The sequence below is a fragment of the Sardina pilchardus genome, chromosome 5 (assembly GCF_963854185.1).
Source record: "Sardina pilchardus chromosome 5, fSarPil1.1, whole genome shotgun sequence".
In the NCBI taxonomy this organism is placed as follows: Eukaryota; Metazoa; Chordata; class Actinopteri; order Clupeiformes; family Clupeidae; genus Sardina; species Sardina pilchardus.
The window spans coordinates 9,765,075-9,792,882 of NC_084998.1; the positions used below are offsets into that span (position 1 = coordinate 9,765,075).

The window sequence follows — 27,808 nt, forward strand, 5'->3', positions numbered from 1 at the left end:
AAAAAACACAGTCCTTCTGGGCGTAAATAAGTTAAGAGTTATATCATTGCCATTTGGACAATTTAATTAGCAGATGATTGTCTGTGCCACATCACTGGGTGAGCTGGAATAAAGTGTTTGAGTTTGCATGTATACACAGACCCAGTCAGATGTCTCAGATCTGGTCCCAGATGTTGACTGTTGCAATATTAAAATGTCTTGTGTAAATGTCACCAAGTGAGAGAGTGTGCACCGAGGGAGAGGAGACACTCACCAATAACCCACAGTATACGCCTGGACTGTGTTTGTGGCTGGCATCTGGCTAATGCAGTATTCAGCGCTGTCTCTAGCAAAGCATACGGACACTGACACTGACGTCTGTCATTCCTCTACAAACATATAAGACACAAATGAAACATCTTTAGCTTTTTTTTTGCAATGTCGGGCTCGGTAGTAATTTCTCTGTCACATACATTCTTTATGACATTATGCAAGAACAACGCAAACCATCTATTATATTGATAAGCAAAGCAATGTTAAGACATTGAAGGAAAATATTCACATTAAGATAATAGATTATAACCTGTCGACCAACTGTTGGCTGGTAGCCTACTTGGGTGAGCATCTAAAGGTGGTAGAATAATATTCAATGGCCCATTGTTCTGTAGGCTATGCAATATACTTTATCTTTGTGCTTACTTGTCACACTTTGAGGCTAGGGTAACAGTATTATTTGTGTTCAGTATCCTATCATGGGAGAACATTTAACATCATTCTGACCATAAAGTGACAAGTATTGTGATATATCTTCTCAGACATCAAGGAGCACTATCAGGCATATTTTCACTGTCTGACACAATTTTACACAAATGGTGATGATGGCATAGGCCTATATAAATATATTTTCTGCGCGAACTTATTGCACTTAGGCTACTGCATTTAAAAGTCAAATAACTCCAACACACACTTCCAGTTCAGTACTACAATCTGTTTCTGTGAAGGTGCGCTTACCTTTACAACTATGGTCTCATTTCTATTTTCAAAGCATGCCCTTCACTTTTCTTTTCGAGATGAAATGCAGACCAACCAGCACAGGTAGAGTATACCCTTTCATGTAGCCTACTCGCACCTTTTAGTTTCCCTTCATCTAGGTAAGGTACCTGAAAGCAAAGAAATGCCTTATCCATCCCTTTGGGCCTCAAGTTCGAATGGACAACACCACGTGAACACTGAAGTTGCCTGGGCGTCTTCCATGGAATGGGTCCTGTCATGTTTAGCTGCTTAATAATGGAAAGCGTTTTTGGAAAGCGCGGGAATGAAAGTTTGATGAGGAGAAAAGGAAAGTGGAGGATCTGCTATGAAATCAACCTTGACGCACTTACTGACACTGGTAAGGCTGCACCACCCCCGCTCGCGTGTTAATTATTCAGCGGCCTTGTGGGGAAACACACTGTAAGACAAAGTCAGTAGGCCTATGTGTGACAGGTAGCAGACTCGCTCTCTCTCTCTCTCTCTCGCGCGCGCGGCCTAGTGTGCGGTGGAAGTTGCAAGAGCGCGCGTGCGGTTTGGGAGCCGGGCAGCTATAAGGTTGTTGCGGTCTGGCAGGCCACGAGGATGTGAGCGACAGCCAGGGGGACGGTACCACTGTCCGTAGCCCCGGCTGGTTAGGGACAATATTCCCGAAAGTCCATTTCCAACAAATTACACATGGGCTGTCTGTACGGCGAGCATATATGAAGACAAACCTTGGGTCACGACCAAGAGTGGGGATTGTAATTGATGGAATCGTTTTGATTTAGCTTTCGATCCATATCCATCTGTGTCATGCTCAATATATCACAATTTCCTATGCAAATGATTCCACTCAGAGCTCATTTTGATTAATGGCATGATGGCAGTCACATCATGGCCAAGTAATCCAATGGCTTCCTCCTGCCTTATTGTGCCAGACAAATCAGAACAGCCAAGCGCCACACTGACCCCTGGTGCCAATCAAGCTGAACTGCATGACTGTCTATATGAAGGAACCCAGCCAAGGCCAGTCAAGGTACAGCTATGATTCAACTGAACTGGCTGTACTACTGTAATAAAATGTTGAAGGCTAAAATACAGTATGAAAAATTAATCATGCATTCAAAGTAAACCTAATTTTCTCACAATAAGAAAATAAATTGGGTAGTACATCGCCATATATTATGTGACACTTTATAAGGCTGTCGCACATTGAATGAAAAAATACAACTTGAAAAAAGGATACATTTCAGTAAGTGCATTGTAATTTGGCACTCAATTTCAACTGTCCATGATGCAATACAAACCATCTGCCATTATTCGAATACAGAGCACTTTAAAAATTATGATTTTCTTTTTAATTTTTGTTTTTACAAAATGTTTTTTGGCAAAATGAGAGAGCAGAATAACTTATTAAAGAGGTTATTTAAATGAAAAAAGTACATGCATGACCAAACAATAACACAAAAAACAGTTACTAATAGTCCAAAAAGTAGCGTTCTCATATTTTGAAACTGTAGACATAAAATCATTGACATAATTATAAGCGTGAAAAAAAAAGATCTAAAATCAGAAATGTACAGTTCCATAATTTCACAATAGATGTCTTTTTTTACTGATGCAGCACAAGGCAGCAAGACATACCATAGAATTACATAATTACTCAACACGGATGAGCACGAGGCGGCGGGCAGAGAACCATTACCGTAACATCAACAGAACAATGAGGCAGAACAGAGGCAATAAATACTAAAGGTTAAGCGAGTTAAAGCTGATAAAAAAAAAGAAAACATCTTTTCAAAGATTAAAATTGTGCGACTTGAAGATTGAACAATAATAATAAAAAAAAAGAGTAACTATAAGTGACTGTCTTTTAAATGACCAGTGTCATTCAACCATCTTCCTCGAGAATCCCAAATTCTGATAATACTAAAAACAATTCATTTGGTGTCTGATACAAATGTGGCGCGATCACAATCGAGAGAGCATGATTGACATGTGCAAGACCAGGATGTCAGGCCACAACCCGACTCTGGTCCAACACTGGCCCCACGGCGTAGGACTCTGATAAAGATGGCCCTCTTGACCGGCAAACTCACATGGTGTCTCATGATTTTTATACAGGCATCTCAACAGGATGATCAACTTCAACCAGTGCTGAGGCTTTTTTAAAAAAAAAAAAAAAAAAAAAAAGTATAAACACATACCGCCCTTGCAAATCTCATCATAATTCTATAAATATGCATGCAATCATCTCATAAACCGGGTACTACATTACAATTTCCAAAGAGACATTCAAGAAAATGTTGATCACACACAACAATATCCTTGTCCTTGGCAAAAGTGTTCCTTTGTGAAGAAAAACTACAGTAAGTATCCTATCAGTGTATGGAGAAAAGTGACATCCATATAAAAGAGACCCCTGTTATCTGTTCCCCTCAACGGTCACACAGATTCAGTGTTGTGTTTTTTTTTTAATGCAAGTATTAAATTGAGGAGGAACAGGGTTGCAAGACATTCAACACAGTGGGTGGGTGGCTGGTGGCATATGGGCACCTGCAGGCAGACAAGTGGAGTCTCTCCGTCTTCCTCTCCCTCTGTTAGTCTCTCTCTCTCTCACCCCATCTCTCTCCCTCTGCCAGTCTCTCTCTCTCCCCCCATCTGTCTCCCTCTATCAGTCTCTCTCTCCCCTTCTTTTACTCTCTCTCCTTTCCATCTCTCTCCCTCAGTCCATCATCTCTCCAGCTGGAGGTCAAAAGGACTGAGGGCGTGTGTGTGTGTGTGTGTGTGGAGCCACTGTCTGCACCCAGCCTGGGATGCATGATGGAGCCCTTTGTTTTTTTTGTTTTTTAAAAACACGTGCAGAGTCCAGTCTACTCGTGGCCTGGACTCTGGTGACCAGCGCTGCATCACCACGCCTGCAGCAGCAGAGGTCCGGCAGCGCCTCACGCTCCCATGGCGAGGGCAGAAAGGGAGCGCTTGGACAGGGGGAGGGTGGCAAGGGTGGACACCAACAAGCGAACACACACACACACACACACACACACACACACACACACACACACACTCTCTCGTCAAAGGACTCTGGGGGAGGGGGGGGTGGGGGGCAGACTTGGGCTTGTGGTATCACAGACTGATCCGATAGCACCATGAAAGCACAGCAGGGAGTAGTTAGCAAAGGGTTCAGTCATAGGAACACTGAATATTAACAACTGCTGTTACAGAGTATTCACCACTTTATACTGAGAGGCATGCACTTAGTAAGCTCACAACAGCACAAGGAGAAAGATTGTACAGTACGCCTGACCCAGACAATCAGACCTTTTAGTCGTTATTTGCTGTTGTCGATGGAACAAGTAAAAAAAAAAACAATCTGTCGCCAGCCTCTGAAACTGTCTGAAAGCCACCCTTGATGTAAAACGTTGCTACGAGCTATAGCTACTCCTGTCCTGTCCCCCGTAATATGGTCTATAGTCTGGGGTCCACACAAAGATCCTTTCCTCTCAGTACCTATGGCTTCAACTCTCCCATGGCTTCTTTTCCCATCTATCTTCAAAGTGTCCCTTTTTAAAACAACTCGGCCTACATGATCTTTATAATATTCTTTTTTTAAAAAGCACCGCGGTGCCATAGAAAAACTCCACTCTTTTAAAGGTACATTCAATCATATGAGCAAACGATACAAAACAAACCAAAAGAAAAATAAACGAGACTAAAGGGTTTCGGCAGTTCAACACTGGTAACATGCAGACGAAACAATCAGCACGGGAACGATTTTCGACCAGCGGGTTTTGAAGAAGCGCCAACGTCAACGACAGCGAATAACAATTTGACACCAATTTTTGAACAATTAAAATTTTTTGCTTGAAATATACAACAGTTGTCTCCACTCTCTTGCTAACCCCAAGGCGGGCCAAAAAAGAAACAGACTTCACATATCCATTCAGAATGAGTACATACTTTAAGCCCTTTGCGGTCAGACCATGTAACTGCCCAAACGGCATATTACGCCACAATTACATGTCTGTAATTTGGATACGGGTGTGATTTAAAAAGAGTTTCGCCTCCTTCGCTTCGGTGATTCAGTCACACTGGAACCCTGTAGGTTTCTTCAGCTTGGGTGGTGGTGGTAGTAGTAGTGGGGGGTTGGGGGGGGGGGGGGGGGTGAGTGCTCACGCAGGCTGACTCAGGGGTCAGAGTTCGGGGGGACAGTCTGCCGCAGCGGGGCTTGGGCGAGCGTGGCTGCCGCTGCCGCCGCCGCAGCTGCTGCTGTGGAGGACGACGAGGAAGAGGAGGAGGACGAGGAAGAGGAGCTACGCCGGGTCTCAACCCCGGTGCTGGTCATCTTCAGCTTGCGGCGCTTGGCCAGAGGGGCGTTGTCCACACTCTTCAGGAAGAAGCCCTCTCGCTTCCCCCGGTTGAATGCCTGTGAACGTGACGGAAGGAGAGAAGGATGTGGGCAGTGGGAGGGACAGACACACAGCGCTCACTGTGAGAAGTCAACACCACAAACATGTACAGGCCTGATAAGAGTTCAGGCGTGGTGCCTGAATTCAGGCTTGAGCTCGGCCATGTACGATGTAAAGAAAAGCTATATATCTCTATATTGTCTTTGTATTTGATAATTTCAGGCACAGATCATTTCCTGTCTATCAGCCCTGCATGTAACTATACAACTGTCTTTCTGTCCAATGGGGCACACGAGGGATGTGGAGGAACCTTCCAACTAACTGGCATTAGCACGTCTTTTTTCAAAACAGGTCCACTGCATTCACAACATCTAAAGCAAAACCCAGGTAGCAGCAGCAACACCCAACTTGAGAGTGTTAAATGAAAACTTTGAAAATTATGAACTTTGAGGAGCCGTGGTGTGGGGTGGGGGCGGTGGGGTGGTGTGGTGTGGGGTGGGGTGGTGTGGTGTGCTGTGGTGTGGTGTGGTGTGGGGTGGGGTGGTGTGGTGTGGTGTGGTGTGGTGGTGTGGGGTGGGGGCGCTGGTGTGGTGTGGGGTGGGGGCGGTGGGGGCGGTGGGGTGACCTGTACCTTGTAAGTAGCGTTGACGTAAGTGCGCACGGTGGGGCCGCTGGACTCGAGCACGTCGGGCGTGCACAGCGGAGTGGACGACATGTTGGCCCCGCCCTGGAGCCAGCCGTTCTCCTTCAGATCGCTCAGCTTCAGACGCCGTTCGGGGTCCACCGTCAACAAACCTGCAGCGCACGGCCCAACACGAAAGATAGCGAAAATATGTCAGAACCAGAAGTAGGAGGATGGGCGGAACAGGAGGAATAAGAGATGAGAGAAAGAAAGAGTGGAAGAGAGAAAGGGACAGAGAGAAAGAAAAGAGTCAGAAAGACATGGGCGTTTGGAGAGACTGCCACGTGAAAAGGGCTTTTTTTGGCTGTTAAATAGAACAATGACGGGTCTAACCTGAGGTAATGTTAGGACAGCTGCAGTGACACATCTCAGCCTCCCAACTCACAGGCAAATTTCTAAAGTGAAAACCTGTGTACGATCAGGTTGCCCATGCCAGCAGTGAGAAACTGTCAGGCTCACTAACTTCAAGGCGCGAGCGAGCGCAACTCACAACGAGTTTGTGTGCGAGGTAGTGAAGGGAGCTGACAGTGTGTCTGAGGAAGTGTGTGATTTGAGGAAACGAGAGTTACAAAGAGGCTGGGAGACATTGCACAACTTAGGTGTGCGTGTGTGTGTGTGTGTGTGTGTGTGTGTGTGTCTGAGTCTGTATGTGTGCCAATAACTCTAAGCTAGTTCTGCATTCATTTATCAGGAGGGATCGACAAACTGGGTCAAGCACCACCCTAAAAATATCGAGGGAATGAGGGAGTGGACTCCTCGGCAGCCTCCATGCCAAGAGCCCGGTAGACTGGCCAGCAGGGATGAGGTGGAAGCCATATACAGTAGTCACGTACTGTACAGTGATCAACCGCAGAGAATAAAACAAGTCTGAACAATCGCATCGAGTCGTGGGAAAGGTGTGCTTTTGTCTTTCGCAGGGCCAAAGTGCTTAATCATCAGTGTCTTGTTGGGTTGACTTGAGTCATAATAACCATAGGGGATAATGGCCTGACAGGTTTATTCACTACAAAACAATCTAGAACATTCTGTGAGTTTCTGATGTTGCCCTAGATGTACTCTATATGGGGTGCACTTATTTGGACCGTGTGTTGGACTTACAGAGTAGAAAGTTAAAGAACTCTCATTGCTCTTTGCTCCAAAAAATATTATCAAATGATGATGTGAGAATATCAGGATGTATTTTTATTTTTTTTTGTCATTGAACATGGCGCCATGGTGGGTCGCGTCACAATCTCAAGAGTCTTGCTCGGTTCCCCTGTGATGGGTTTTAAACACGCGGCACTGTGATATCCTCTCACCTCTCACAAGCTCTTTGGCCTCTTCTGACACACCTCTCCACGCCTCTCCATCCAATGAGAAGTCTCCCTCTTTGATCTTCTTCATGATGTCAGCGGCGTGTGACGAGGTCATGCCCTTCTTTTCGGTCTGGAATGGAACCTGTCCCGACAGCATGGTATACTGAGACACACACACAGAGAGAGAGAGAGACACACACACACACACACCTTTTAGTCCTCGCTAGGAGAGACATGGTAGATGAGCAAGATAATGATTTCTTTTAATGGCTTAAGCTAAACCACACACAAACGTATTCCAAATGAATCCAGTAATTATTGAATATCTCTATAATTAGAGAGTAATGCCTCTCGTTCCCCTAACTCTCCCCCCCCCCCCCCCCCCTCCTCCTCTTCCTCCTCTTCCTCCCACCCTCCAGCAGAACTAGAGGAAAGTCAACTACAGTTTAGAGCTTGTTTCCCAGCACAGCAGTCTGGAAATCTATAAAAAAATGAGGTTAAGATGAAGACAGTTTGATTCACAGCAGTGTAGAGACTGGAAGTGAAACACAACCCGAGGGCTGGTTCTCAGCGGTCGGTCGGTCGGTCGGTCAGTCGGTCAGTCTCTGGGAGGAGGTACGTACCAGGATGACCCCGAGGCTCCAGAGGTCGCAGGCCTGGTCGTAGCCGGTGGAGTGGAAGAGCTCCGGGGCAGCGTACTGCAGCGTGAAGCACGGCGTCTGCAGGGGAGCGCTGCCCGCGGGAAACAGCCGTGCGAAGCCGAAGTCGATCACCTTCAGCACCGCGTCCTCGCCCTCGTCCGCAAACAGAACGTTCTGCGCCAGGGAGACGGAGAACAAACGGAAAAACAGCAGTGAGACGGTGGGTTACCAGCCCCTCGCCCCCCCCCCCCCCCCCCCCCAAACAGAACGTTCTGCACCAGAGAGACGGAGAACAAACGGGAAAAACAGCAGTGAGACGGTGGGTTACCAGCACCCCCCCCCCCCCCCCAAACAGAACGTTCTGCGCGAGGGAGACGGAGAACAAACGGGAAAAACAGCAGTGAGACGGTGGGTTACCAGCAAACCCCCCCCCCCCCCTCTCCCCCTTCATATTCACTCTCACCTAAATGTTTTATGTGAAACGTGCCGTTTGTTTACTGTATGTGAAAGGTTCAATAAAGAGCAAAAACCAGCAAAATAGCTACAGTGTTTAGTCAGCTGGGTTCCACACCGGGCCAGTCTTCAGAAATTCAACCAAAAAGAAAAGAAAAAAAAAAAACGCTTTTCTGTTTTCCACACTTACAGGCTGTGGTCTCGCCAGCCCAGCGTGCAGCAGCAGAGAAGCTGTCCTGCCGTCTTATCGGCTCTTATCTCCAGCTCTGCATTCGTTATCAGCGCGGCCGCAACACCATCAGCTCACTGCTCCCGCCCGACTAACAGCACATCTTAACCGCGGAGAGAGAGAGAGGCCCGAGCAACACATGCACCCAACACGCACCGCTCGCGTGCGCCACTCGCTCCACAAGCGACCTAAATTAATAATTGAGGGCGTCGGCCTGGGAGGCACTGGGGAGCTAACATGACAAACATGCCAGGGGCACGGTAGCCCCCGCTTACACACACACACACACACACGTTACAGACAGGACAGCCATGAGACACCAGTGAGCTAAAGAGACGGTGTGTGTGTGTGTGTGTGTGTGTGTGAGAGTGCGTTCCTGGAAACTACATACGCTACTGTGGGGCTTTCAGACCCTGTAACAGAATGGAAGGACAGCAAAACATTTTTTTTACAGTCTGAATGAATGCGTTATTTGAAGTCACAAAGGAAGCGTGTGGCATCTGCATCATGCACACTTTCGGTGGCTGTTAATCAGTCTGAAGAGGTGATTCATACCAGTAATTTCCTGTGAAACACACACATTTTTTTCTCTGTTTCTTACTCAGTTGCCACCCCCCTGGTGGCTTGCAGTTGGAGGACGACAGACGAAGCCTAACAACAAGCGTGGCAAGTGAGCGAGCGGGCGAGTGAGCGAGCCAGATCTACAACTAGAACGTTCTCATTACAATCACGCAGAGCTGTCTCGCACCAGCTGCCCGCCTCGGAGACTGCCGCCGCGCCGCCTCCCCATTCCACTCGACTGCCAGACAGCCAGCTCTCTATTTTCGACCACCGCGCACAATACATGCGTCAACCTGCCACGGTGAAAGCACAAAAATTTCTGACACCCACCCCCCCCCCCTTCTTGATTCAAATATCTTTCTGTCAGGCGAGGGAGTGTGTTTGTATGTGTGTGTGTTTGTATGTGTGTGTGTGTGTGTGTGTGTGTGTGAAAAAGAGTGAGAGTTTGAGTGTGAGAGTGAAAGAGAGATCCCACCCCCACCTCACAGATCCTGTCTTAGGTGGAGATCAAACTCAGCAGAATTTCTGTTCTGTTTTCCTTACGGTTTGACACAGAAACGGGTGACACTGCTAGCATTATGCAAGAGACCAGGGAATGGAGCGGATTGGGCGCAAATTTGGAACAACAACACTCATCAATGTCAGTCTTGTGCTTCCTAGTAACATTTCAGGCTCTCGCCAATCAATTCTGTTAGCAGAGACACAGGAAACGAACACTTAGCCATCAGAGCATCAAAGTAAGCCAACAACAGATCTTTGCCTGATACACTTGAGCTGGCGTGTTACTTCCTTATTTCACAATCAGATATTGTGAACACAATTCAAGAAACGTGCAAAAATAAAAAAATAAATACATCATACCGTACAAAACAAAAAACACACCGTGACATTAAGGGATGGTAGCACCTACTGTATCCCCCAGTACCCACCTCTGGCTTTAGGTCCCTGTGCACCACGCCGGCCTCGTGCATGAAGCTGACGGCCGACACGAGGCTGCTCATCAGCTTGCTGGCCTCCCACTCGGCAAACAGCTTCTTCCGCTTGAGGCGCTCCAGCAGCTCCCCGCCACGCAGCAGCTCCATCACCAGGTACGTGTGGTGCTGAGGAGAGGGGGGGGGGGGGGGGGGGGGGGGTAACGTGAGGTCATGAGATGACAAGCGATAGGAGATGCAAACACACAGGGGTGTGAAAGGAAGATTGGTGTTTGGTGATATTGAAGATAATTTTGCATTTGCGTTTATCTGTGTGTATTGTTGCTGTCACACAGCATATGTAAGATGTAAGATGTTTGTGTGAGTGTGTGTGTGTGTGTGTGTGTGTGTGTCTTTATTTACCTGGTCGGTGTAAACTTCATGGAGTTTGACAATATTGGGATGAGACTCGCACTGCCTCAGGGCCGCTATCTCCTTTTGTGTCATCGCCTCCATCCTGAAACACACACATTTATGAGACACACACACATACACACACACACAACAAACACACACACACACACACACACTGTGACAACAACACCAACAAACCAACAGCGCCATCTAGATAAGCCTCTCCAGCAGTGCCGAAGGCCAACAGTAAATTATCCATATTAAAGGCAGTGTTTGGAGTGTGTGTATTTGTGTGTATTTGTGTGTGTGTGTGTGTGTGTGTATGTATGTGTGTGTTGTTGGGCTCCTTTGGCTCACCTACGGCTGATGATTTTGACTGCGTACTCCTGGCCACTCTGCTTGTGTCGGCACTTCCTGCACACGGAGAAGCTGCCTTCCCCCAGCGGAGGGCCCTGCAGGCACAGCTCGTAGTGCTGGAAGAACTGGGAGTCCTGCAGGCACACACATGCAGGGGGGAGCGGAGGAGCAAAGAGAAGCGCAGAGCATATTTACTAGCTTCACTAATGGAGCAGAAGACCCTCGTGTGTGTGTGTGTGTGTGTTTGTGCACAGCATATAACACAAATGTACATATAATCATGGATCTGTAAATGCAAATTTATCTTTTCTTTTTCTTTAAAATAAATAAATAACTAATATTAAGATGGTGAGATTACGGCTAAAATGCTATCATTTTTGAGAAAGCTGTACAAACAGCCTGCTACTTGAGAGACAGGCCTTTTTTATTTGGCCTGTTGCGCTCAAATACAGCATATTTAAAAGAGGAAGGATTAGCATACCAAAAGAGTACGACTTCCTTTTGCGTGCTGTCTGGCGACCCCCCATAAATAGCGTTGGCCAAGTCTCGCCACCCCCATCTCACCCAACCCTCTGAGTTACAATGGACAAACTGTCAGTTTAAGCACCACTGATCTACGGTAGTTATAGATAATGATGTTCTTAAATAAATAGGTAACCTGACTTCGCTTGTCTAGTGTCTACAGTACATACTTCCGCTCAATTTCTTTTCCCTACAGTAGTGTCTGCAATAGCTTGATCCGCCCTCGTTTTACTCCCCCGGCAAGAGCACCTCCGTCCAACCAGCGAACAGAAAGCGTTCCTATGAGCGATTATATTTGAGTTGCAAGCCTATCGTTATCGTTGTCTCCCCCATAGTTAACTTACGTCATTACCAAATGCTAGTGATTGAACTCCAAAGATTTCAAACGTCAGACAAGCGTCCACCAACCAGGAAATACACGTTTGCCAATGGACCTAGGCATGACCGTCTGCGAAGTCAGAGAGCCATGGTTTTCCAGGCTAGGATATGGTTTTTCCAGGTAGGATATGGTTTTCCAGGCTAGGATATGGGTGCCGTACCTTCAGCATTGCACTGCGCTGTACCGTGGCTGACCCTGGCTTGTCCACCTTCACCTGGTTCTCCAGGAAGTCCCCCATGACCACGTTTTTGTTGAATAGTATGGACGGTGCGATGAAGGAGTAACCCTAGTGGGAGATAAAAACAAAAGATGGTGTGTGAGTGTGAGAGAGAGTGTGTGTGTGTGTGGTGCTTTCTCAAAGCCAGTTCCACATTAATCGAGCCGCGTGGTTTTAAACTTTCTTAGTTACAGAGGACAAATCGGCCTCATGCATCATACATTTATCAAGAGAACTAAGATAAATCTCTAGGGGGCCTAATAACAGTTCCTGACAGAATAAAATAACTACCTACACAGCATATTTAAGGCCTTAAGATAATGGAGTGCCTCGCAAACCCCAGTTCTATTTCCAACTTGCAGGTGTTTAAGTTCACCGCACAGAGCTTGTGGGGACAGAATGTACCTGGAAAAGACGCTCAGTACTGGGAGGGGTGCTGGCTGGAGAGTAGACCGGCTCCATCCCGGTGAATTCCTCTGCAAAGTTCCCCGTGTCCAGCTCATTCCGCAGCTCGGGACGGAAGGGGCTGGCAACCTTTTTGGCGGCCAGATCTGACCAGCTGAACCCCTGCGAGTTACATGTGAATATTTCATTAATGAAGTGCACAGTGTAGAGTGTGTGTGTGTGTGTGTGTGTGTGTGTGTCTGTGTGTGTCTGTCTGTCTGTACACGCCTCTATTCAGGAATGGAAATAAAATGGCTTCAACAGAGTGGCCCCTCATTTTGGATGTATGACTGTACATTTCATTTCATGTTCTTCAGTACATATAATACCTCTGAGAGCCTCCTGCCGACCTGCACCAATCCCCTACCCCCCCACCCCCCAGCCTCCCCCAGCCTCCCGAGGGAGATTCTGCTCGTAACTCACTAGTATGCTGGCTGGCTACAACCCTCCACTCAAGATGGGCAGACAGCAGCTTTCTTTCTCTCTTTCTTTTTAAAAGCAGAACACTATAATCCGTTGGAGATAGATCCAGCCAAGATGGATTCCCTCACCAGAAAGTAAAGTACAAGAAACATGTTTTTTTTTTTTTTTTTAGATAAACTGGATTCTCATTATCCACATAAAAAGGGGTATTAATTCTAAAACATCTGCTCTAACACTGAGTATCTGTAAAATCTATACATCGTCTATACATTGCCATCATGTCTAGTCTATATCCACATAGTGTTAAAGCAGTTCATGAGTGTTGTAGCCAGAAGAGTGGTGGTGTAAAGGACCTTAAAGAATGGATGAGTCTTGATGTCGTCAGCACCCTTGGGTCCAGAGCCGAGCCGCTTGTGAGGGTCTTTGACCAGCAGTTTCCTCAGGAGGTCCTGCGCCAGGGGGCCGATTATGGACGGGAACGGGGGCTCGCAGCGCAGGATCCGCCTGAGACACAGGACAGACACAGGACAGAGGGACGGGAGGAGATTAGAGGGACACACGGGGCAGGACAATGACGACGCCAATGTGTGGACAGATGATTGGAGCAGGGTTTGCTACCGATTTTCATTAACACTGAAAAATGTTTCCACGCCTTTTCAAGGACCTTACTGAAATTTCCATGCCCTTAAATAACCCAGTACACAAAATTGCATAATCCCAATGCAACCTTTCCACTCCTTCTCGAATAGGCTAGTGAGGCTATGTCAATTCAAACAAAATGGCAAAATTATCCATGGAAGAGTATAATCATTTCAATGTACATGAGACAAAATCAAATTCCATGATTTTTTCAAAACTCCCTATGATTTTTTTTAGTACAGACAAGGAACGCAAGGAATGCTCCATTTCCCATGATGCAGCTCAGCCTGACACACTCGCTAATAGCATCAGAATTACAAAGCTAACTAAATGTCAGGAGTACAAACAGAAAGCTCAACTGGCAGCCATTCTTATGTGTTTGTGCATCTTGTTCTGGAGAGCATAATGAGAGGCATTCATTGATGACAACTCAATAAGATGTCAAAATTATTGACTGTGAGATAGAAAACCCAATCGATGCAGCATTTACAAACACCACAATGGTCCTTCAGTGTTTTCAAAACTCTCTATGAATTGACTGAATTGACTGACTTTTGGCCTGGATTTTCGGAAAATTCCAGTTTCAAAACAACAAAGGATTTCAGTGACCTTGGGAAGCATGTGGAAGTGGCTCTGACGGACAGTGACTCACTTGGACACTTCGCTCTGCGTATTCCTCTCGCCCTCCAAGGTGAACGGCGAAGCTCCAGTCAGCAGCTCAAACATGAGGATCCCCAGACTCCACCAATCCACCGACTGCACAGCAGTGGGAGAGCACAGGCAGGTACGAAACAGCGTTGAGTTTGTGAGGATGAGCAAAAATGACAAGGAACGGAAATTACAAAAAACAGAAAAAAAACAACAACAACAACAACAACAAAACAGTATTGACAGGACACTGAAGGACAAAGCATACACAAGTTCGAGCAGGTCTAGGCGACACTTGATCAATGGTGCCCTTGATTAGTTGCACATAGCTGTTCAGTCAATTTTATCCGCTTAAACAGCCTTTGTCTAGGTTTTGAGGTCAATTGTCTGCCATGTTTTAGTATGGATGAAGAATCAGCCACTCTAGAGTACACAGACGGCGGTAATTGCCAACGAATGCTCCATTTCCCATGATGCAGCTCAGCCTGACACACTCGCTAATAGCATCACAATTACAAAGCTAACTAAATGTCACGAGTACAACAAGAAAGCTCAACTGGCAGCCATTCTTATGCGTTTGTGTGTCTTGTTCTGGAGAGCACAATGAGAGGCATTCATTTGATGACAACTCAATGAGATGTCAAAATTATTGACTCTGTAATGGAACAGCCCATCGATGCAGCATTTACTAACACCGCAATGCTCCTTTACTCTGTGCTTATAGCAGAGAGGATATACAGTAGAGCGTTAAAGGAGCACCAGATCAGGTTGGCATACAGTAAGCCAAGAATAACTTTGCATTCAGAGTGCCTGAAAGGCTGGAAGGCCCTTGTGAGACGGCACCATGCCCCTTACCTTTCCATGTCCCGACTTCCCGCGGATAATCTCAGGAGCCATGTACTCAATAGTGCCACAGAACGAGTAGGTCCTCTCTTTCTGTTGACACAAGAGTGTTCTGTTATAAAACCGAGGTCAGAACCGATGACCAATTTTGAGTTATCAAATAAAAGTGGTATACATTGTTTGGCTGAGGTTTTTTGGACCATGTCTGGTTCAAAAATAAACATCGTGGACAGAATTGCTAGGTTTTTCATCCTAGTCTGGCCATAGCTCTTACTAAATCTAAATGTCTAGGGGTAAAAAGTCAGGCCAGCTTATTCTATCTGCATGATAAAAATACTGATTATCTTGTCATAGCATGACTTTAGCTTTCTTCTTTCTTCAAAGTAAGGTCAGAGTTTTAAATTCAATTTGTGTAACATTTGTTTAAAAAGGCCATGGGATGTGTTAATCTTAGTCTCATTAATATTATATCTCATTATAAAGCTCGTGTTGACCATGTCTTCTTGTGAATTGCAGTTACAAATGTTTCTGAAATAGACTCATCTCGTTGGGTATTAAGTCAGGATTGTGTCACATACCTCCAAGATTACTTATTTAGTCTTATTTAGGCGAAGAGGCTGGAGGAGTTTTTCTAACTAACGCAAAACAAATGGTCCAAAAGATCAGTGATTTTTTTAACTTAGATTTGTAAGATAACTACATCCTTGGAGACATTTTATCTGGGCAATTGTACGGAATAAAACATTTCTCTCTGTCTTCATTCTTGACTGCATGACCCTATCATTGAGATTCTTGACTGCATGACCCTATCATTGAGTCTTTACGTGTATTCACTTAGATACTCAAAATAATAATAATACACACAGATCCTCCCCCCTCTCCAAGCAGTGATGTCTCACTAGGTTTGGATTGGTGTGATTAAGCTGTGGTCAGTTGAATCACATAATCGGAGTACAAAGACAACAGTACCTCTTCTTCCAGGAACTCCTTGCTCAACCCAAAGTCCGTCAGCACCACATGTCCCTCACTGTCCAACAGGATGTTCTCCAGTTTGATGTCCCGGTACACAATGCCAAGCTAAAAAAGAATTGTGCCAAACAGAATAAAAATAAAGAACACCGTTACAACTACAACACTGACAAGCACACAAAAGCTGCAATAAAAGCGTTCTGCTGGGGAGCCTTGACAGAGCAGCAGCGAGGCCATTACGTTTAAACGGCTAATTTCTGCTCCGTAATTCCCCTTCAAGTGGAAGCCATTTACAGCCTTGACAACCTTACAGTTTTTCTCAATCATGCAGACACATTTCCCCCCCAAAGCTTAAAATCGCATTCTTAGAGCAGTCGTTCAAAATCACCACACATCATCACATTTGGCCGAGGCAACATGACATTTTTCAGTGTGCTTGTTCAAGCTGGACAAGCTGCAGCACAACTGCTTAACATTTCGTACAGAGGTGACAGAAAGAGTTCTTGCTTTGGGACAAGCTGGTCGGAAAACAAAAACACGCAGCTTATACACACTTTCATTTAAAAAGGTTGTTGCATTGCAAATCCCATTAGACAGACAGGATGACTAATTAGGTACTGTGCCCCTCTTGGTTCCGATTTCCCATGATGCTCTATGCATCTTACAATGGTTTTGACTGTGGCGAAACTACCATTACTACCATGTACTCGGCCCTACACCTGTTTCAGCTGATCAGATTGTGTACTTGATATGGTGACATGCTGATGTTTTTTGTTGTATATAATATATGTTGGCTAAAAATACATGTTTTCTGTGTTCAGTGTTCAATCATCAAAATGGAGTTCTCCATGTGGACATAGCACTGTTGAACAGTGAACAAAGTGAGCAGTGAACAGAGTGAACACTGTGTGTGTGTGTGTTTATGTTTGTGTTTGTGTTTGCATCCAGTTACTAAAACTGGAATACCATGACATGCCTGGAAGCGTTTTTTTTCTATCTGAATAGTCAAGGACCAAGGCTTGTACAAAAATCATGCCATGACCTACTGTAGGTGGGTGCACTGCACACATGCAAGTCTCCTTATAATAGCCTTCACCAGCTGCTACAACTTCACACTACAAAGGATGTCCATTTCCTATTTTCCTATCAGGTGGTAGGTTAACTTGACAATAATTACTGTTCATTATTTTCGGATTATAATTCAATGTTAATTCTACTAATTTGTTCGCCATATTCCCATCTGTGTTGTCAAGAGATTTTCATCTGTAAGTAGAAATGCACTGCAAGTGCCGAAAAGCTCATTATTACACCGACCGAACAACAACCGAAGCCCTATTGTGTAGAGAATGCAGTGATGCCGACAACAAAACACTTACAAACTCTGAGTGCTGTCAATACATTCAGTTCTTGGCAGTATAAATTCTCTGACATAATATCACAGCCAAATGTAGCACAAAAGAAGACAAAAACAGTCAATTGCAAACAACACAGAGACTCAGATCTACAACATGTACAGTATAAGGACTACCAAACTTGCATGCTTAATAAAAACCCTAGTTAAAATATGCGCAGTATTGGGAGAAGCTGAGCATGTTCTTAAATAAATAAATAAATAAATAAATATATGAAATGAGAAAAACACATGGTCTCTGGGGACCTACAAGGACTTCAGTTGCTCTGACAAAATGAAATGTGATGCTACAACCCATGCGTGCTACTGACAAGATATAATCAATTCCATTAGAATATCTGCCAGCCACAAACACACACAGCGGGCAAGCTCAGTCAGGGTCTTCTTGCAAATGGTTCTGATTGATAATTTGGCGAATGCCCTAATGCATGGCATGCACCAACTGAGGAATCTGAGCACAAGCCTGTGAAATGAGCGGACTTTTTTACAATGACCTTCAGAACCCTCAACACGTTTCAGGATTTTTAGAAACAAAAACATTCTGGTCAGCTGGTACCAGAAAAGCTTAAGCTTTAAAAAAGTAAGATTCCAATATCAAAGTACAATACCAAAGTACAAAACACCAAAGTACAAACCACCGAAGTACCAATACGGAAGTTTCACAAAGTAGCCTCTAGTTATCCAACAGAAACAAATCGTGAGAGCTCTTTCTCAACTAATTGAACTGTATTGTGAGGAGCAGAGATTGTGTCTTCGGGCAGAGTTACAGCAACATTTCTCGATACTGTTTGTTCTTGACATTACATCTGAATTGTGTCATACTTGGCAAGACAATACATGCATACCTGGATGCTAGACCGGGACTCATAAACCTGAAAATGGGTCATTGCCAACCTCATTCTCTTTAGCGCAGAACAGAATTTTGCACTGTTTCCACAGCAGAGAGTCAAACGTTTATAGCAAGTGTTAAATCATAATTCAGTTTGTCCAAGAGAGATTCTCCCATTGCACAAGTTTAACAGACATTCAACACTTGCTGTGGGTCCTACCTTGTGCAGATGCTCCAAGGCCAGAATGATCTCTCCGATGTAGATCCGAACTTCATCTTCAGAGAAGTGGTCTCGCTGGTAAAGATGGGTAAACATCTCCCCACCACTAACATAGTCTAGAAGAGACAGCATGGTAGATCTTAATAATATTTCTGCAACACAGTGCTGCAACACAACCAAGTAAATCAAGCACCTGAAAGGTCCATCCAGACACATCATTTTCTAAACAAAGCGAAAAATATATATATATAAAAAAACTAAAATGTCAAATGTGTCATGCTTTTATGCCTGAAAAAGTACTTACCAAGTATGAGGTGCAATTTCGTCTGCGTTTGGAAGGCATAGTGCAGTGTAACTAAAAAGGGAGACTGACGAATGTGCTCCAAAACTTGTCTTTCAGTCCGAGTGTGTTCAGCAGTCTTTGCCTTTTGTACAATAGCCGCTTTCTTCAACACCTACGGATGAAGGAACTCTAATTAATGAGGACGGAATGACAAAAGGGATCCACCTAGTCTGATCTTCCCCATTACTAGACCTTTAACTGAACATGGGTGCGTCCGTATATGAGGGAGAGCAGAGAGGGAGTGCACATCTGAACGTCGGCCAAGAAACACTGAGCGACACACTTCCTCCTGATTAGGCTCAAACCACCAACCAAAAAAACCCAGCAACTTTTAGGATCATTAAGATTTCTATAATAAAATATCAGGTGTGTGTTTCGACTGAAGAAGGGCCCACTGGGTGCATAAAACACTGGAAAATCAAACTGTAGCTGCAGCACTGACCTTCATAGCATATAGCTTCCCTTCATCGTGACCACTCGTCTTCCTCACAAGGAAAACTTTTCCATAAGCTGCACGGCACAGAAAAATAATCATTAAACAAAATTATCATAACTGTGAAAACGGGCAACAGAGCAACACTCTTCCTTCCATTGGCATGCTTGATTCTCACGCCCGACCCAACAGACTTATCAGTCATCCACACGGGAGAGATCACATGTACATACAGGCCTGGCCCTACAACAGCATACATTCCCAAATGAACATAAGCTACACCCATTTCAGGGTAACACTGATCAATCACGTTTTGGATATTAACAGCAACAATAATAACAACAACAAAAACCCCAGAAAGAATGAATCAGTATTATGCGCCTCACCTCCAGTCCCCAGCACTTTCAGAAGTTCAAAGTTCTCCACTCCCACTTTTTCAGTGTACCCTGTAAGGTTTGCTGTAAGGCAAAGTTGAAATACAGTGAGACACACAGACACACATCTAGGTTACCTGAGGCTCTCCCCAGAAAACCTAGATGCCACTCAGTATCGCAGAGCATCAATGCAGAATATCAATAAAAGTCAGAATATTGGTTTCTCATGAATGCAATCAACAGGGTGGGTCTGCAGCAGTTGGTCATACAATGTAATGTAGTAACAGCAACATATTAAGGCAGCAGAGTGCTAATACGAGTTTAGCCCTCATTCATCGTAGGCTACTGACAGAATATAAGGCACATAAGTGAGCGAAAAGTCACAGATGTATGACATATTAATGAGAGTGAGTGAAACTCATTTGTTACTTACCATTAGTGATTTCGTGTTTGACAGTACATACTTTCTTCCTGGTCTCTTTATCAGAGTCCTCTCCACTACTGTAGCTACTACTGTCTCCAGACATAGTGCTTATGAAATATAAAGTAACTTATATTTCACAATCGAACCGCAAGCTGAATAGATTTCTCTTCCGGTGTACAACCTTATCATCTAAACTATACCACGTAAAGCAGTAGAAATGCACACTACAGATTACTAGTTTTTTGGTATAAAGTGCAGGAGATCATCTCGAACTGTCTGGTGTTGATGGCAGTCATTGTTTTGTTTTTCACTTATGACCACCGCAAATCCCTTTGACATCCTGCTGTTTTGACTAATCTTCATAAGCTCGTCTCGTTGTTTGCAGGGGTTACACGACCCAAATAGACTCGCATAAAATATCAGCGTAGTTATCTGTATTATTTCCTTCCTAGGTCTATAAAGTCAACAAAATGCTGTGTATCAGACAACCATTGCCGCTCGAAACTTGAATTTCTTTTCCATTAACTCCAGTCAATTAATTGGTGTCGGCCATACGTGGATGCCATTTCCGTATTTTCTACTTCGACACAAACTGTCGCAAGCCAGCTAGCTTGTTGCTAGCAATCTGCAACTGGATACAATTGTATCAACTCAGTTGCAGTGACCTGTAGGGTTAACGTTAGCTAGTGTTCTTCAGCAGAAGTGACTATAGCTAACAAGGTATCTGTCTGTGTACAAGCTTGTTTTCCTGCACGCACGTATATGTGATACGTCTCTGGCTACACTGTTATATCAGATGCGCGAAGCGAACATAACAGAAAATGACAGAAGGCGGACTATTTTTCCAAGCTAGCTAGCTAGATTTTAGCCAGCTAGCTTGCTAACTACCAACCCATGACAGACACTTAACATTAATTAAAACTCCCTATCTATGAGCCAATAAAATAATCGCAGTGACGCCCATCAAATGATATAAATTCGTTCTTCTTCCCTTTCTTCCGGATGTACTTCTGTGTTACTCGCGCTGAAAATATCTTTGCTAAAAGAAAACAAATTGTACACCAAAAGGACTTTAAAAACTGTTGTAAAGACTGGATTACTTTGACTACGGAAGCCGGGGTGATCCAATCTGATTGTTGCTTTTTTTAAAATTGAAATGAAAAGGGCGTTTACTGCTGGACATTTACCTTCAACCTTTTCCTGTGTTTGCTTAAGTTCAACATTTCATTATTCACCTCTCAAATTAGTTTGTAATTATTTCTCTTCCATAATCATAAATATTAATATAATCACATTACATAGGCTGGTCTAATCATGGACCTTAGGCCTTAGAGGCCTATACAGGTTATCAATTTCTGTGAGTATTATCTTAATAGAGGTGTCATATTAGTTGACTTTATTTAATCATGAATAACATTTTGAGAAAACAATCTGAGATTTCTGTCAAAAATGAACCACATAGTAGTACCCCGCTAAACGAACGTCTGCTGCAGCAGCATGTTCAGGTATTAACCACAAGGATTAGCAGAGTTCTGAAGGGTGTCAGGCAGAGGACACAGACACACAGGGCTTTCACTGCATTACTGACATCAATCATCAATCTTCATAATCCTATTTCAGTAACTGACATTCAGGTGTGTGTATGTGGCTGTGTGCGCATGCGTCTCTGTATGTGTGTGTGTGCTTGTCTGGGTCTGGCCATATGAATGACCTGCAAATCTTACCATTTGTGATTTATGTGTGCTGTTGAGATAAAGAATGTAAGTAAATCAATACTACTACAGGGGGTATGGAGCTCCTGATATACTGTTGGGAAAAATGGCACCCCGTGCATTACATTAAAATATATTCACAAAAAGCAGATGTACTCAAAAAGCAGTTTAAAAACCTCAACATTTATTATGCAAGAATACAGTACTGTATTTTTTCTTCAGTTACATAGCAGAGCATTGAGTCACTACAGCCAGCGTTTTATAATTTAACAGTGGTATTCTTGTGTTGCTTAACACACAAATAGATTTTTGTTGTTGGCGTTGTTGTCAGTGCTAAAGGTTGAAAAATGAACATAATTAAAAGCCAGACAAATATTGGCCAATTTAGTGTCCCCAATGATGATGATAATAACCACACTAATGAAGTATAAAAATGGAGCAGACATTGTGCCCGATGAGTAATTCTCTTCGCTGTGATCCCAGTTTGATTGGTGCTAAAGGCAGGTCAATAAACTGCATATGAAGGTAGGTAATGAACTGCGTATAAAAGGTTTCAACATTAATTTTTGTTTTATTTCACCATTGAAATGAAATTACTTTATGGGGAAATAGTCAACATTTTACTCAGACTCCACTGAAGACAGTATATGTTGGGCATACTGTACAGCACCTTCGTTCCAGACAGGAATGCTCACTTAGGTTAAGTGGCATCAGGAGGTTGTTGCATTTCAATTTACCAGTACCAATTAAAATATTCATTAGGGTATCACATCTTCACTTCCACTATTGAAACATAACAGATGACGGCCATCTTGTGTCTCAGGCAGGCGTAGACCCTTCTTCACCATCACCATCAGACACCTGGTTCATGGGAAGGAATTTGAGCACAGGCTCCAAAACCTCCATCACTGTCTCCTTCACGCTCTTCTCCAGGAGGTACCCCTCTGATTCGGCCTCTGCGTTCTCCTCACCCTCCAGGGCGTCCAAGGATGTCTGCAGGAACCTGAGACTGGCCAGGACTGAGCCCTGCATAGGATAAGATATATATGGAAGAGAGATGATGTCATGTTATGATAATTAGAGGTCAGGTCTTTGTTGATGAAAGATTCACATTTACTTTTGTTTTGTTTTGTTTTTTTAAACTCACAACTAACTTACAAACGCACTGAGTAACCTTACAAAACTGTACATGCATTAATTTGTTTACTTTTTGTATTGTTCAGAAAGGGTCTACTCTACAATGCAGCCTTGATGTTTATTCACTACTTAGAAGTCTCACGAAGTTGTACATCTAAAATGAACACATCTGAATTACTCCTTCATTGCTTGAAAAAAATGATATAACCCCTTAGAAGATACTGTGTCAAAAGTTATGTTTGACAAACTTTTGCTTGACTCATCTAATTGCTTAATCATAAAACATTCCTTATTTCTGCATTTCATCTGGAGAGGGGGTTTTCGCACTATGTCTTATCCTCTGATGAGCACATCCAACAAAAAATCTCCTTTCCAGAACATGAATCAAAACATGAATTCTTATCCATGGTCACTCTACCACAATTTACTCTGTTTGTTCTCTACTCTTACCTGAACCAGAAGGACAGAGAGCACAACTGCTCCGATGGTGTTCATCAGGCCCCCGTAGTAGCCCACCAGGGCCTCCCTGCACCCACGGAGGTAGATGTTGAGCTCCTCCGTCTGGTACTCGTAGTTGTAGTGGGCAGTGTTGTTGGTCAATTGGGAGTGGATGCACGGTCGAGGGGAGCTGGGGTTGCAGCAGCTGAAGGGCACTCCGTCGATCAGGTAACGTCCATCCACGTTGCTTTTGATGCGGCTGCCAGGGAAGAGATTGAATGGGTTGAGAAGATGAATTGGCATTTTGTTTGATCTGTAGATGTTGGTGTGGTATTACTTTTAAGTATGGTATGGTATTAATTATCCCAGTGTGTAATCTTGAATGAGTGATTTTCCAACCATTCCTGAAATTCTCCATATTCCAAATATTGTTAACAAATACTCCAGTAGAAGTAATCATTGCATGTGTGCTTTTTAAGGCCTATTTCAGTTGGAACCATCACATTGCATACACATAAGCCAGCGATGGATATGATTTTTCTCATGATTTGATCTTTTAATTTTTTTTTTTGTATGTGATGGGTGGATGGCATGTGCTCAGGAATATGAATGGCTGCATATGCTGTGGGTCTAACTCCGTTACAGCTTCTATTGCATATGACTGTTATAGTGCACAATTGACTGTTACATTGCCTGTTTGCCCATGTACACCCTTGTATGCCTGTCTTACTTCTTCCACACTTCCTATTTCAGCACCATTATCACTCACTCTTTGACATCCTTGGTGCTGAAGTCCAGGTAACGATTACTGATCCACTGCACCTCGAACCAATCCCTGTAGTCGTCGTTGCCACAGCATTCGAAATCCATTTGTAGGTGGTCGATTGTCTGCTTCTGGAAACAGCGGCCAGGTGTATCCGTGTCCTTGTAGAATCGGATGCCGTTCCTAAGGCCGACCTTCAGGGACGACTCCAGCGAGCCCTTCATGATGAAACTCAAGAGCATCGCCACGAACATGAGAGCGGCGACGAAGAGGGAAACACCGTAGTAGGGCTTCAGGAAGGTCTTCCACGCCGGGAAACGACTCGGGTCCAGGGCATCCTGACAGATTCGCCCGGCGAAGTAGTTTACACCCAGACCGCCAAGGCCCACCACCATAAGGGTGTGAGGTACGATGTAAATGGTTGTGGTTTCCATTACCTGCAGATAGGGAGCACCAACAATTTACTGGGTCATGTCTACAGGCAAGAAATAATAAATCCTAAATCTAGTGTCAACTCAATTTTGTGACAATGGAATATGTAGCTACCTTTGTTGTAACAACAGTGGGCTTCAGGCTTTTTATTACTTTTTACACATACACTTTTATAAACACCTTTAGCCTAAGGATGCTGAGCATCTGTTTGTGTAGGCTACTAGCAGGATGGATTGGTATGCTAGCTAATCCTTCCATGCTTCAACAGAACTATGGTTGCTCTTTCAGATGCATTGTCTAGGTGGCTTTTCCAATGACATCTCAAATAATCACTGAACACAAAACATTAACAAAAATCATGTTCACGTTCGTGGTAAAAAAAAAAAAAAAAGAAATTAAGGGACTGCGGAGTAGGAATAAAGTGGCTAGAGAGCATATCATTTCCCTCATGTACTTATTTATATTCAACTGTTTACATTAGTTTAAAGGACAATTTTTACTACATATAAACAACACAGTTATATACAAACAGAACATGGAATACAGAAGCCTTGGCATTAGCAACCAGGCACTCCATCTATGGGCTTTAATGAGTACTACCACGAGGTTCATCAGGCCTGCTGCAGGACCTCTGAGCCTAAGAAGGTTACAAGGGATGTACACTATGTTGCATATGCCATCCATAAGAGACATTTTCTTACTTATCAAGTGCAGTTTGCCATAACTTATCATTAATATGTTTTTCCATAGGAGTATCCGATGCAAATATCTCATTCTGTCGATGCATATCTGATTATTTATCACAGTGGGTATCATTATAAGAGGTTTTGCTTCTGTCGTTTTTTCCCCCTATGGTTTTGCGTAAGATGGTTTTGGGGAGAAAAATGCCATGTTCTTTCATGAAATGTCATTCTGTCAAAGTATAGCTGCTTTTCAATGACTTCCATTAAAGTTACGTCCATAATGTAGTAAGAAAACTGATAGACAATTATCAGTTATCCTCAAATTGATCAAATCTAGAGCAACATTAGCATTTGTTGTTGTCCTCTGTCAGACAGAACATCAGCAAAGCCCTCTTTGAACTTCAGAGAATAAGAACCTCATGAGTGGTCTGTGCATGTAACAAACATGGATGCCCTTCTCCAATGAAGCTTGGCTGGTTTGTATGTTCACAGAGTTTACATTTTTGTCTGTTGGTAACAAAGCCTAATGCAGTCCTGGATGACTTCCTGTTTAGTATTTTAGTGTTTCTTTATCATAATGAAATGGACTCTGACATAACATAATTTCCTTTTTTTTTCTTTCTTTTTTTTCCAAAAAGAATGACTTCAAATATCTTTAGATTGTGCATAAACTTGCAACTATTGCTGAAGATGGTTTTTTTATGACTTGCCAACCACTATTTAAACAAATCTAAATATAACGTCCTCTGTGCGGGCTCAATTCGTCTAGGCCTCTATGTGGGCTTCATATCCAGGCTGATTATAATACACCTGTCCCAGTATGACAGCTCCACCATAATCTCATTAACAGCTTAAACAATATTTATATTCACGACGGTTCATTTCAATGGCCCATATTACGTTCTTTATGTTTTCACATCATCCACTTGACAGTTATATTGACTTTTCAAACCCTGATATTAAAGTAATATTGCACATTCTTGAACTCCACCTAAAAAGACACAATTTCATGAGGATAAATCACAGAAGAACAACGGATGATGTAATGATATCATTTAGCATAATATACCTCATGCTCTCGGTAATCACAATCACAATTGCAATCATAATGAATGAATGTTAAATACTTATATTCAGATATCAAAATGACCTAGATAATAATTAAAAGATATCATCCACCATTGCCATTAATGGCCAAAAAGTAAACCTTAGAATTTATATGCTACCTCAGCCCTTTTGCGTAATTCAATTTTGAGGAAACAGCCCAGGAAGAAGGTGATCGATCCTGCCATCGTGGCTGCCCAGGAGAGCAGCCATAGGCTCTGGGCTAGCTTCACCCTCTTCTGGAAGGTGAACTTCATCGGCATCAACACCATTTTGGAGGCCTCCTCGTAAGAGGTTGTCCCGTAGAGGAGAATTTAAAGGAGAGACGATTAGACGACCCAGTAGAGGACAGTAGACGAAGGACTGGGTGGATGCACGTCTGTCCAGTAGTGAAGGCAAAAAAAAGTTTCAACTTAATTTATTGGCTTTGATTCCTCCAATTGGCCAAAATTAATTATCCTACAAGCTGGAGGAAAAAATGCCGGAAAAAAAGTAGGCCCCCTCTTTCTTCCTGGAATTTTTTCCTTCTTTAAATCCGGACTCCACTCTTGATGATATTCCACAATCCGCTTGGTGAATCCCCTGAGCACTTGCCAAAAACACGGAAGTGAAGCCCCTCGGCCCGGAGTGTGTTACCCTTGCATCTCTGTGCCCATGCTTGGGTGAGACACACTGGATTGGGCCAAAGCTGCAGGACTTGCAGGGCATCTTACCTCTAATCCTTTACCTATCCTATTAAACGCCCCTTTCCAATGGGAATCCAGGCCACTGTCTGCTCAGCAAACTAAGCTCGTCCACCTCTGAAGTAAAGGAGGAGGCCGTGAGTTTGACCATCAGACAAGCAAAGGTGCCAAGACAAAGTAGTAGGAAGAGTGAACAAAGAAGATGCTCATTTTCAGAAATGGAGGACCTGCCTCCGATGTGTATTTAGGAAAAGGATTTATAAATCATAAAGTTGCAAGTTCCCTGCATACAAACCCGAGTACCACTTCTTATTACCACATCTATGGTCTTCTGGTTGTGTCTGAAAATACCCAAATACCCAATCTTTCATAATGTGTCAATTAATGAAACATAAAATGGTAGGGTCGAGCGAGAGAGAAGGAGACAGAGGGAGAGTATAGTGGTGACTGTGAACACGAGAGTGAAAGTGAGGATAATCCTGTAAAGCCGTAGTAACGAGCTCATTAGAGTGAGTTAACAGATTGTGTTGTATACAGTCTGTGGTCTCTAGTGTGTGTGAATGATAACGGATTTGAAGCCATTTTTTTTGGCAACCAAAATGATTGAATTCAGACATATTTCATCTTGTTTTATTGATGCTTACAGTACACGTAATATGCAGCAATGACACACAGTAGTTCATTATTATACAGACAGGTTTCTGGGACAACTAATAACATACAAGCACAGAATGAACACAGGATCATGTACAATAAAGAACAGTGGATCTCCCTTCAAACCTTTTCACAGTTTTGT

At 43.7% G+C, this 27,808-nt stretch overlaps 2 protein-coding genes across 2 annotated transcripts; both read right to left on the minus strand.

Moving 5' to 3' along the window:
• Positions 1 to 2,325: 2,325 nt before the first annotated feature.
• LOC134080094 (ribosomal protein S6 kinase alpha-4-like) lies at positions 2,326 to 21,134 on the minus strand. The gene is made up of 18 exons (XM_062536331.1): positions 20,070 to 21,134; positions 19,649 to 19,720; positions 19,272 to 19,339; positions 18,791 to 18,941; positions 18,487 to 18,602; positions 16,027 to 16,134; positions 15,070 to 15,150; positions 14,219 to 14,322; positions 13,281 to 13,431; positions 12,466 to 12,627; positions 12,004 to 12,129; positions 10,943 to 11,076; positions 10,595 to 10,688; positions 10,190 to 10,360; positions 8,000 to 8,191; positions 7,380 to 7,539; positions 6,031 to 6,194; positions 2,326 to 5,416 (listed from the first exon to the last, which is right to left on the minus strand). Exons 1-18 carry the CDS (start codon positions 20,161 to 20,163, stop codon positions 5,177 to 5,179), a joined length of 2,388 nt encoding a protein of 795 aa, XP_062392315.1. The 5' UTR covers positions 20,164 to 21,134; the 3' UTR covers positions 2,326 to 5,176.
• A 1,457-nt stretch (positions 21,135 to 22,591) lies between these two features.
• On the minus strand, positions 22,592 to 26,601 carry LOC134079769 (peripherin-2-like). The gene is made up of 4 exons (XM_062535844.1): positions 26,452 to 26,601; positions 24,117 to 24,547; positions 23,360 to 23,606; positions 22,592 to 22,798 (listed from the first exon to the last, which is right to left on the minus strand). The coding sequence occupies exons 1-4, from the start codon at positions 26,599 to 26,601 to the stop codon at positions 22,592 to 22,594; spliced, it is 1,035 nt and encodes a 344-aa protein (XP_062391828.1).
• Positions 26,602 to 27,808: the final 1,207 nt, after the last annotated feature.

Bases quoted from the DNA above. Each gene is read 5' to 3' on its own strand.
- LOC134080094 (XM_062536331.1), bottom strand. From the start codon at position 20,163: ATGTCTGGAGACAGTAGTAGCTACAGTAGTGGAGAGGACTCTGATAAA. The intron at 12,628-13,280 runs GTCCTTTACACC...TGTAACTCGCAG, and splicing joins AGACTCATCCATTCTTTAAG to GGGTTCAGCTGGTCAGATCT. The intron at 10,361-10,594 runs GTAAATAAAGAC...CCCTCTCCTCAG, and splicing joins ATGAAGTTTACACCGACCAG to CACCACACGTACCTGGTGAT.
- LOC134079769 (XM_062535844.1), bottom strand. From the start codon at position 26,601: ATGGTGTTGATGCCGATGAAGTTCACCTTCCAGAAGAGGGTGAAGCTA. The intron at 24,548-26,451 runs GTAGCATATAAA...CCCTATCTGCAG, and splicing joins AATTACGCAAAAGGGCTGAG to GTAATGGAAACCACAACCAT. The intron at 22,799-23,359 runs GTAAGAGTAGAG...TATCCTATGCAG, and splicing joins TCTCTGTCCTTCTGGTTCAG to GGCTCAGTCCTGGCCAGTCT.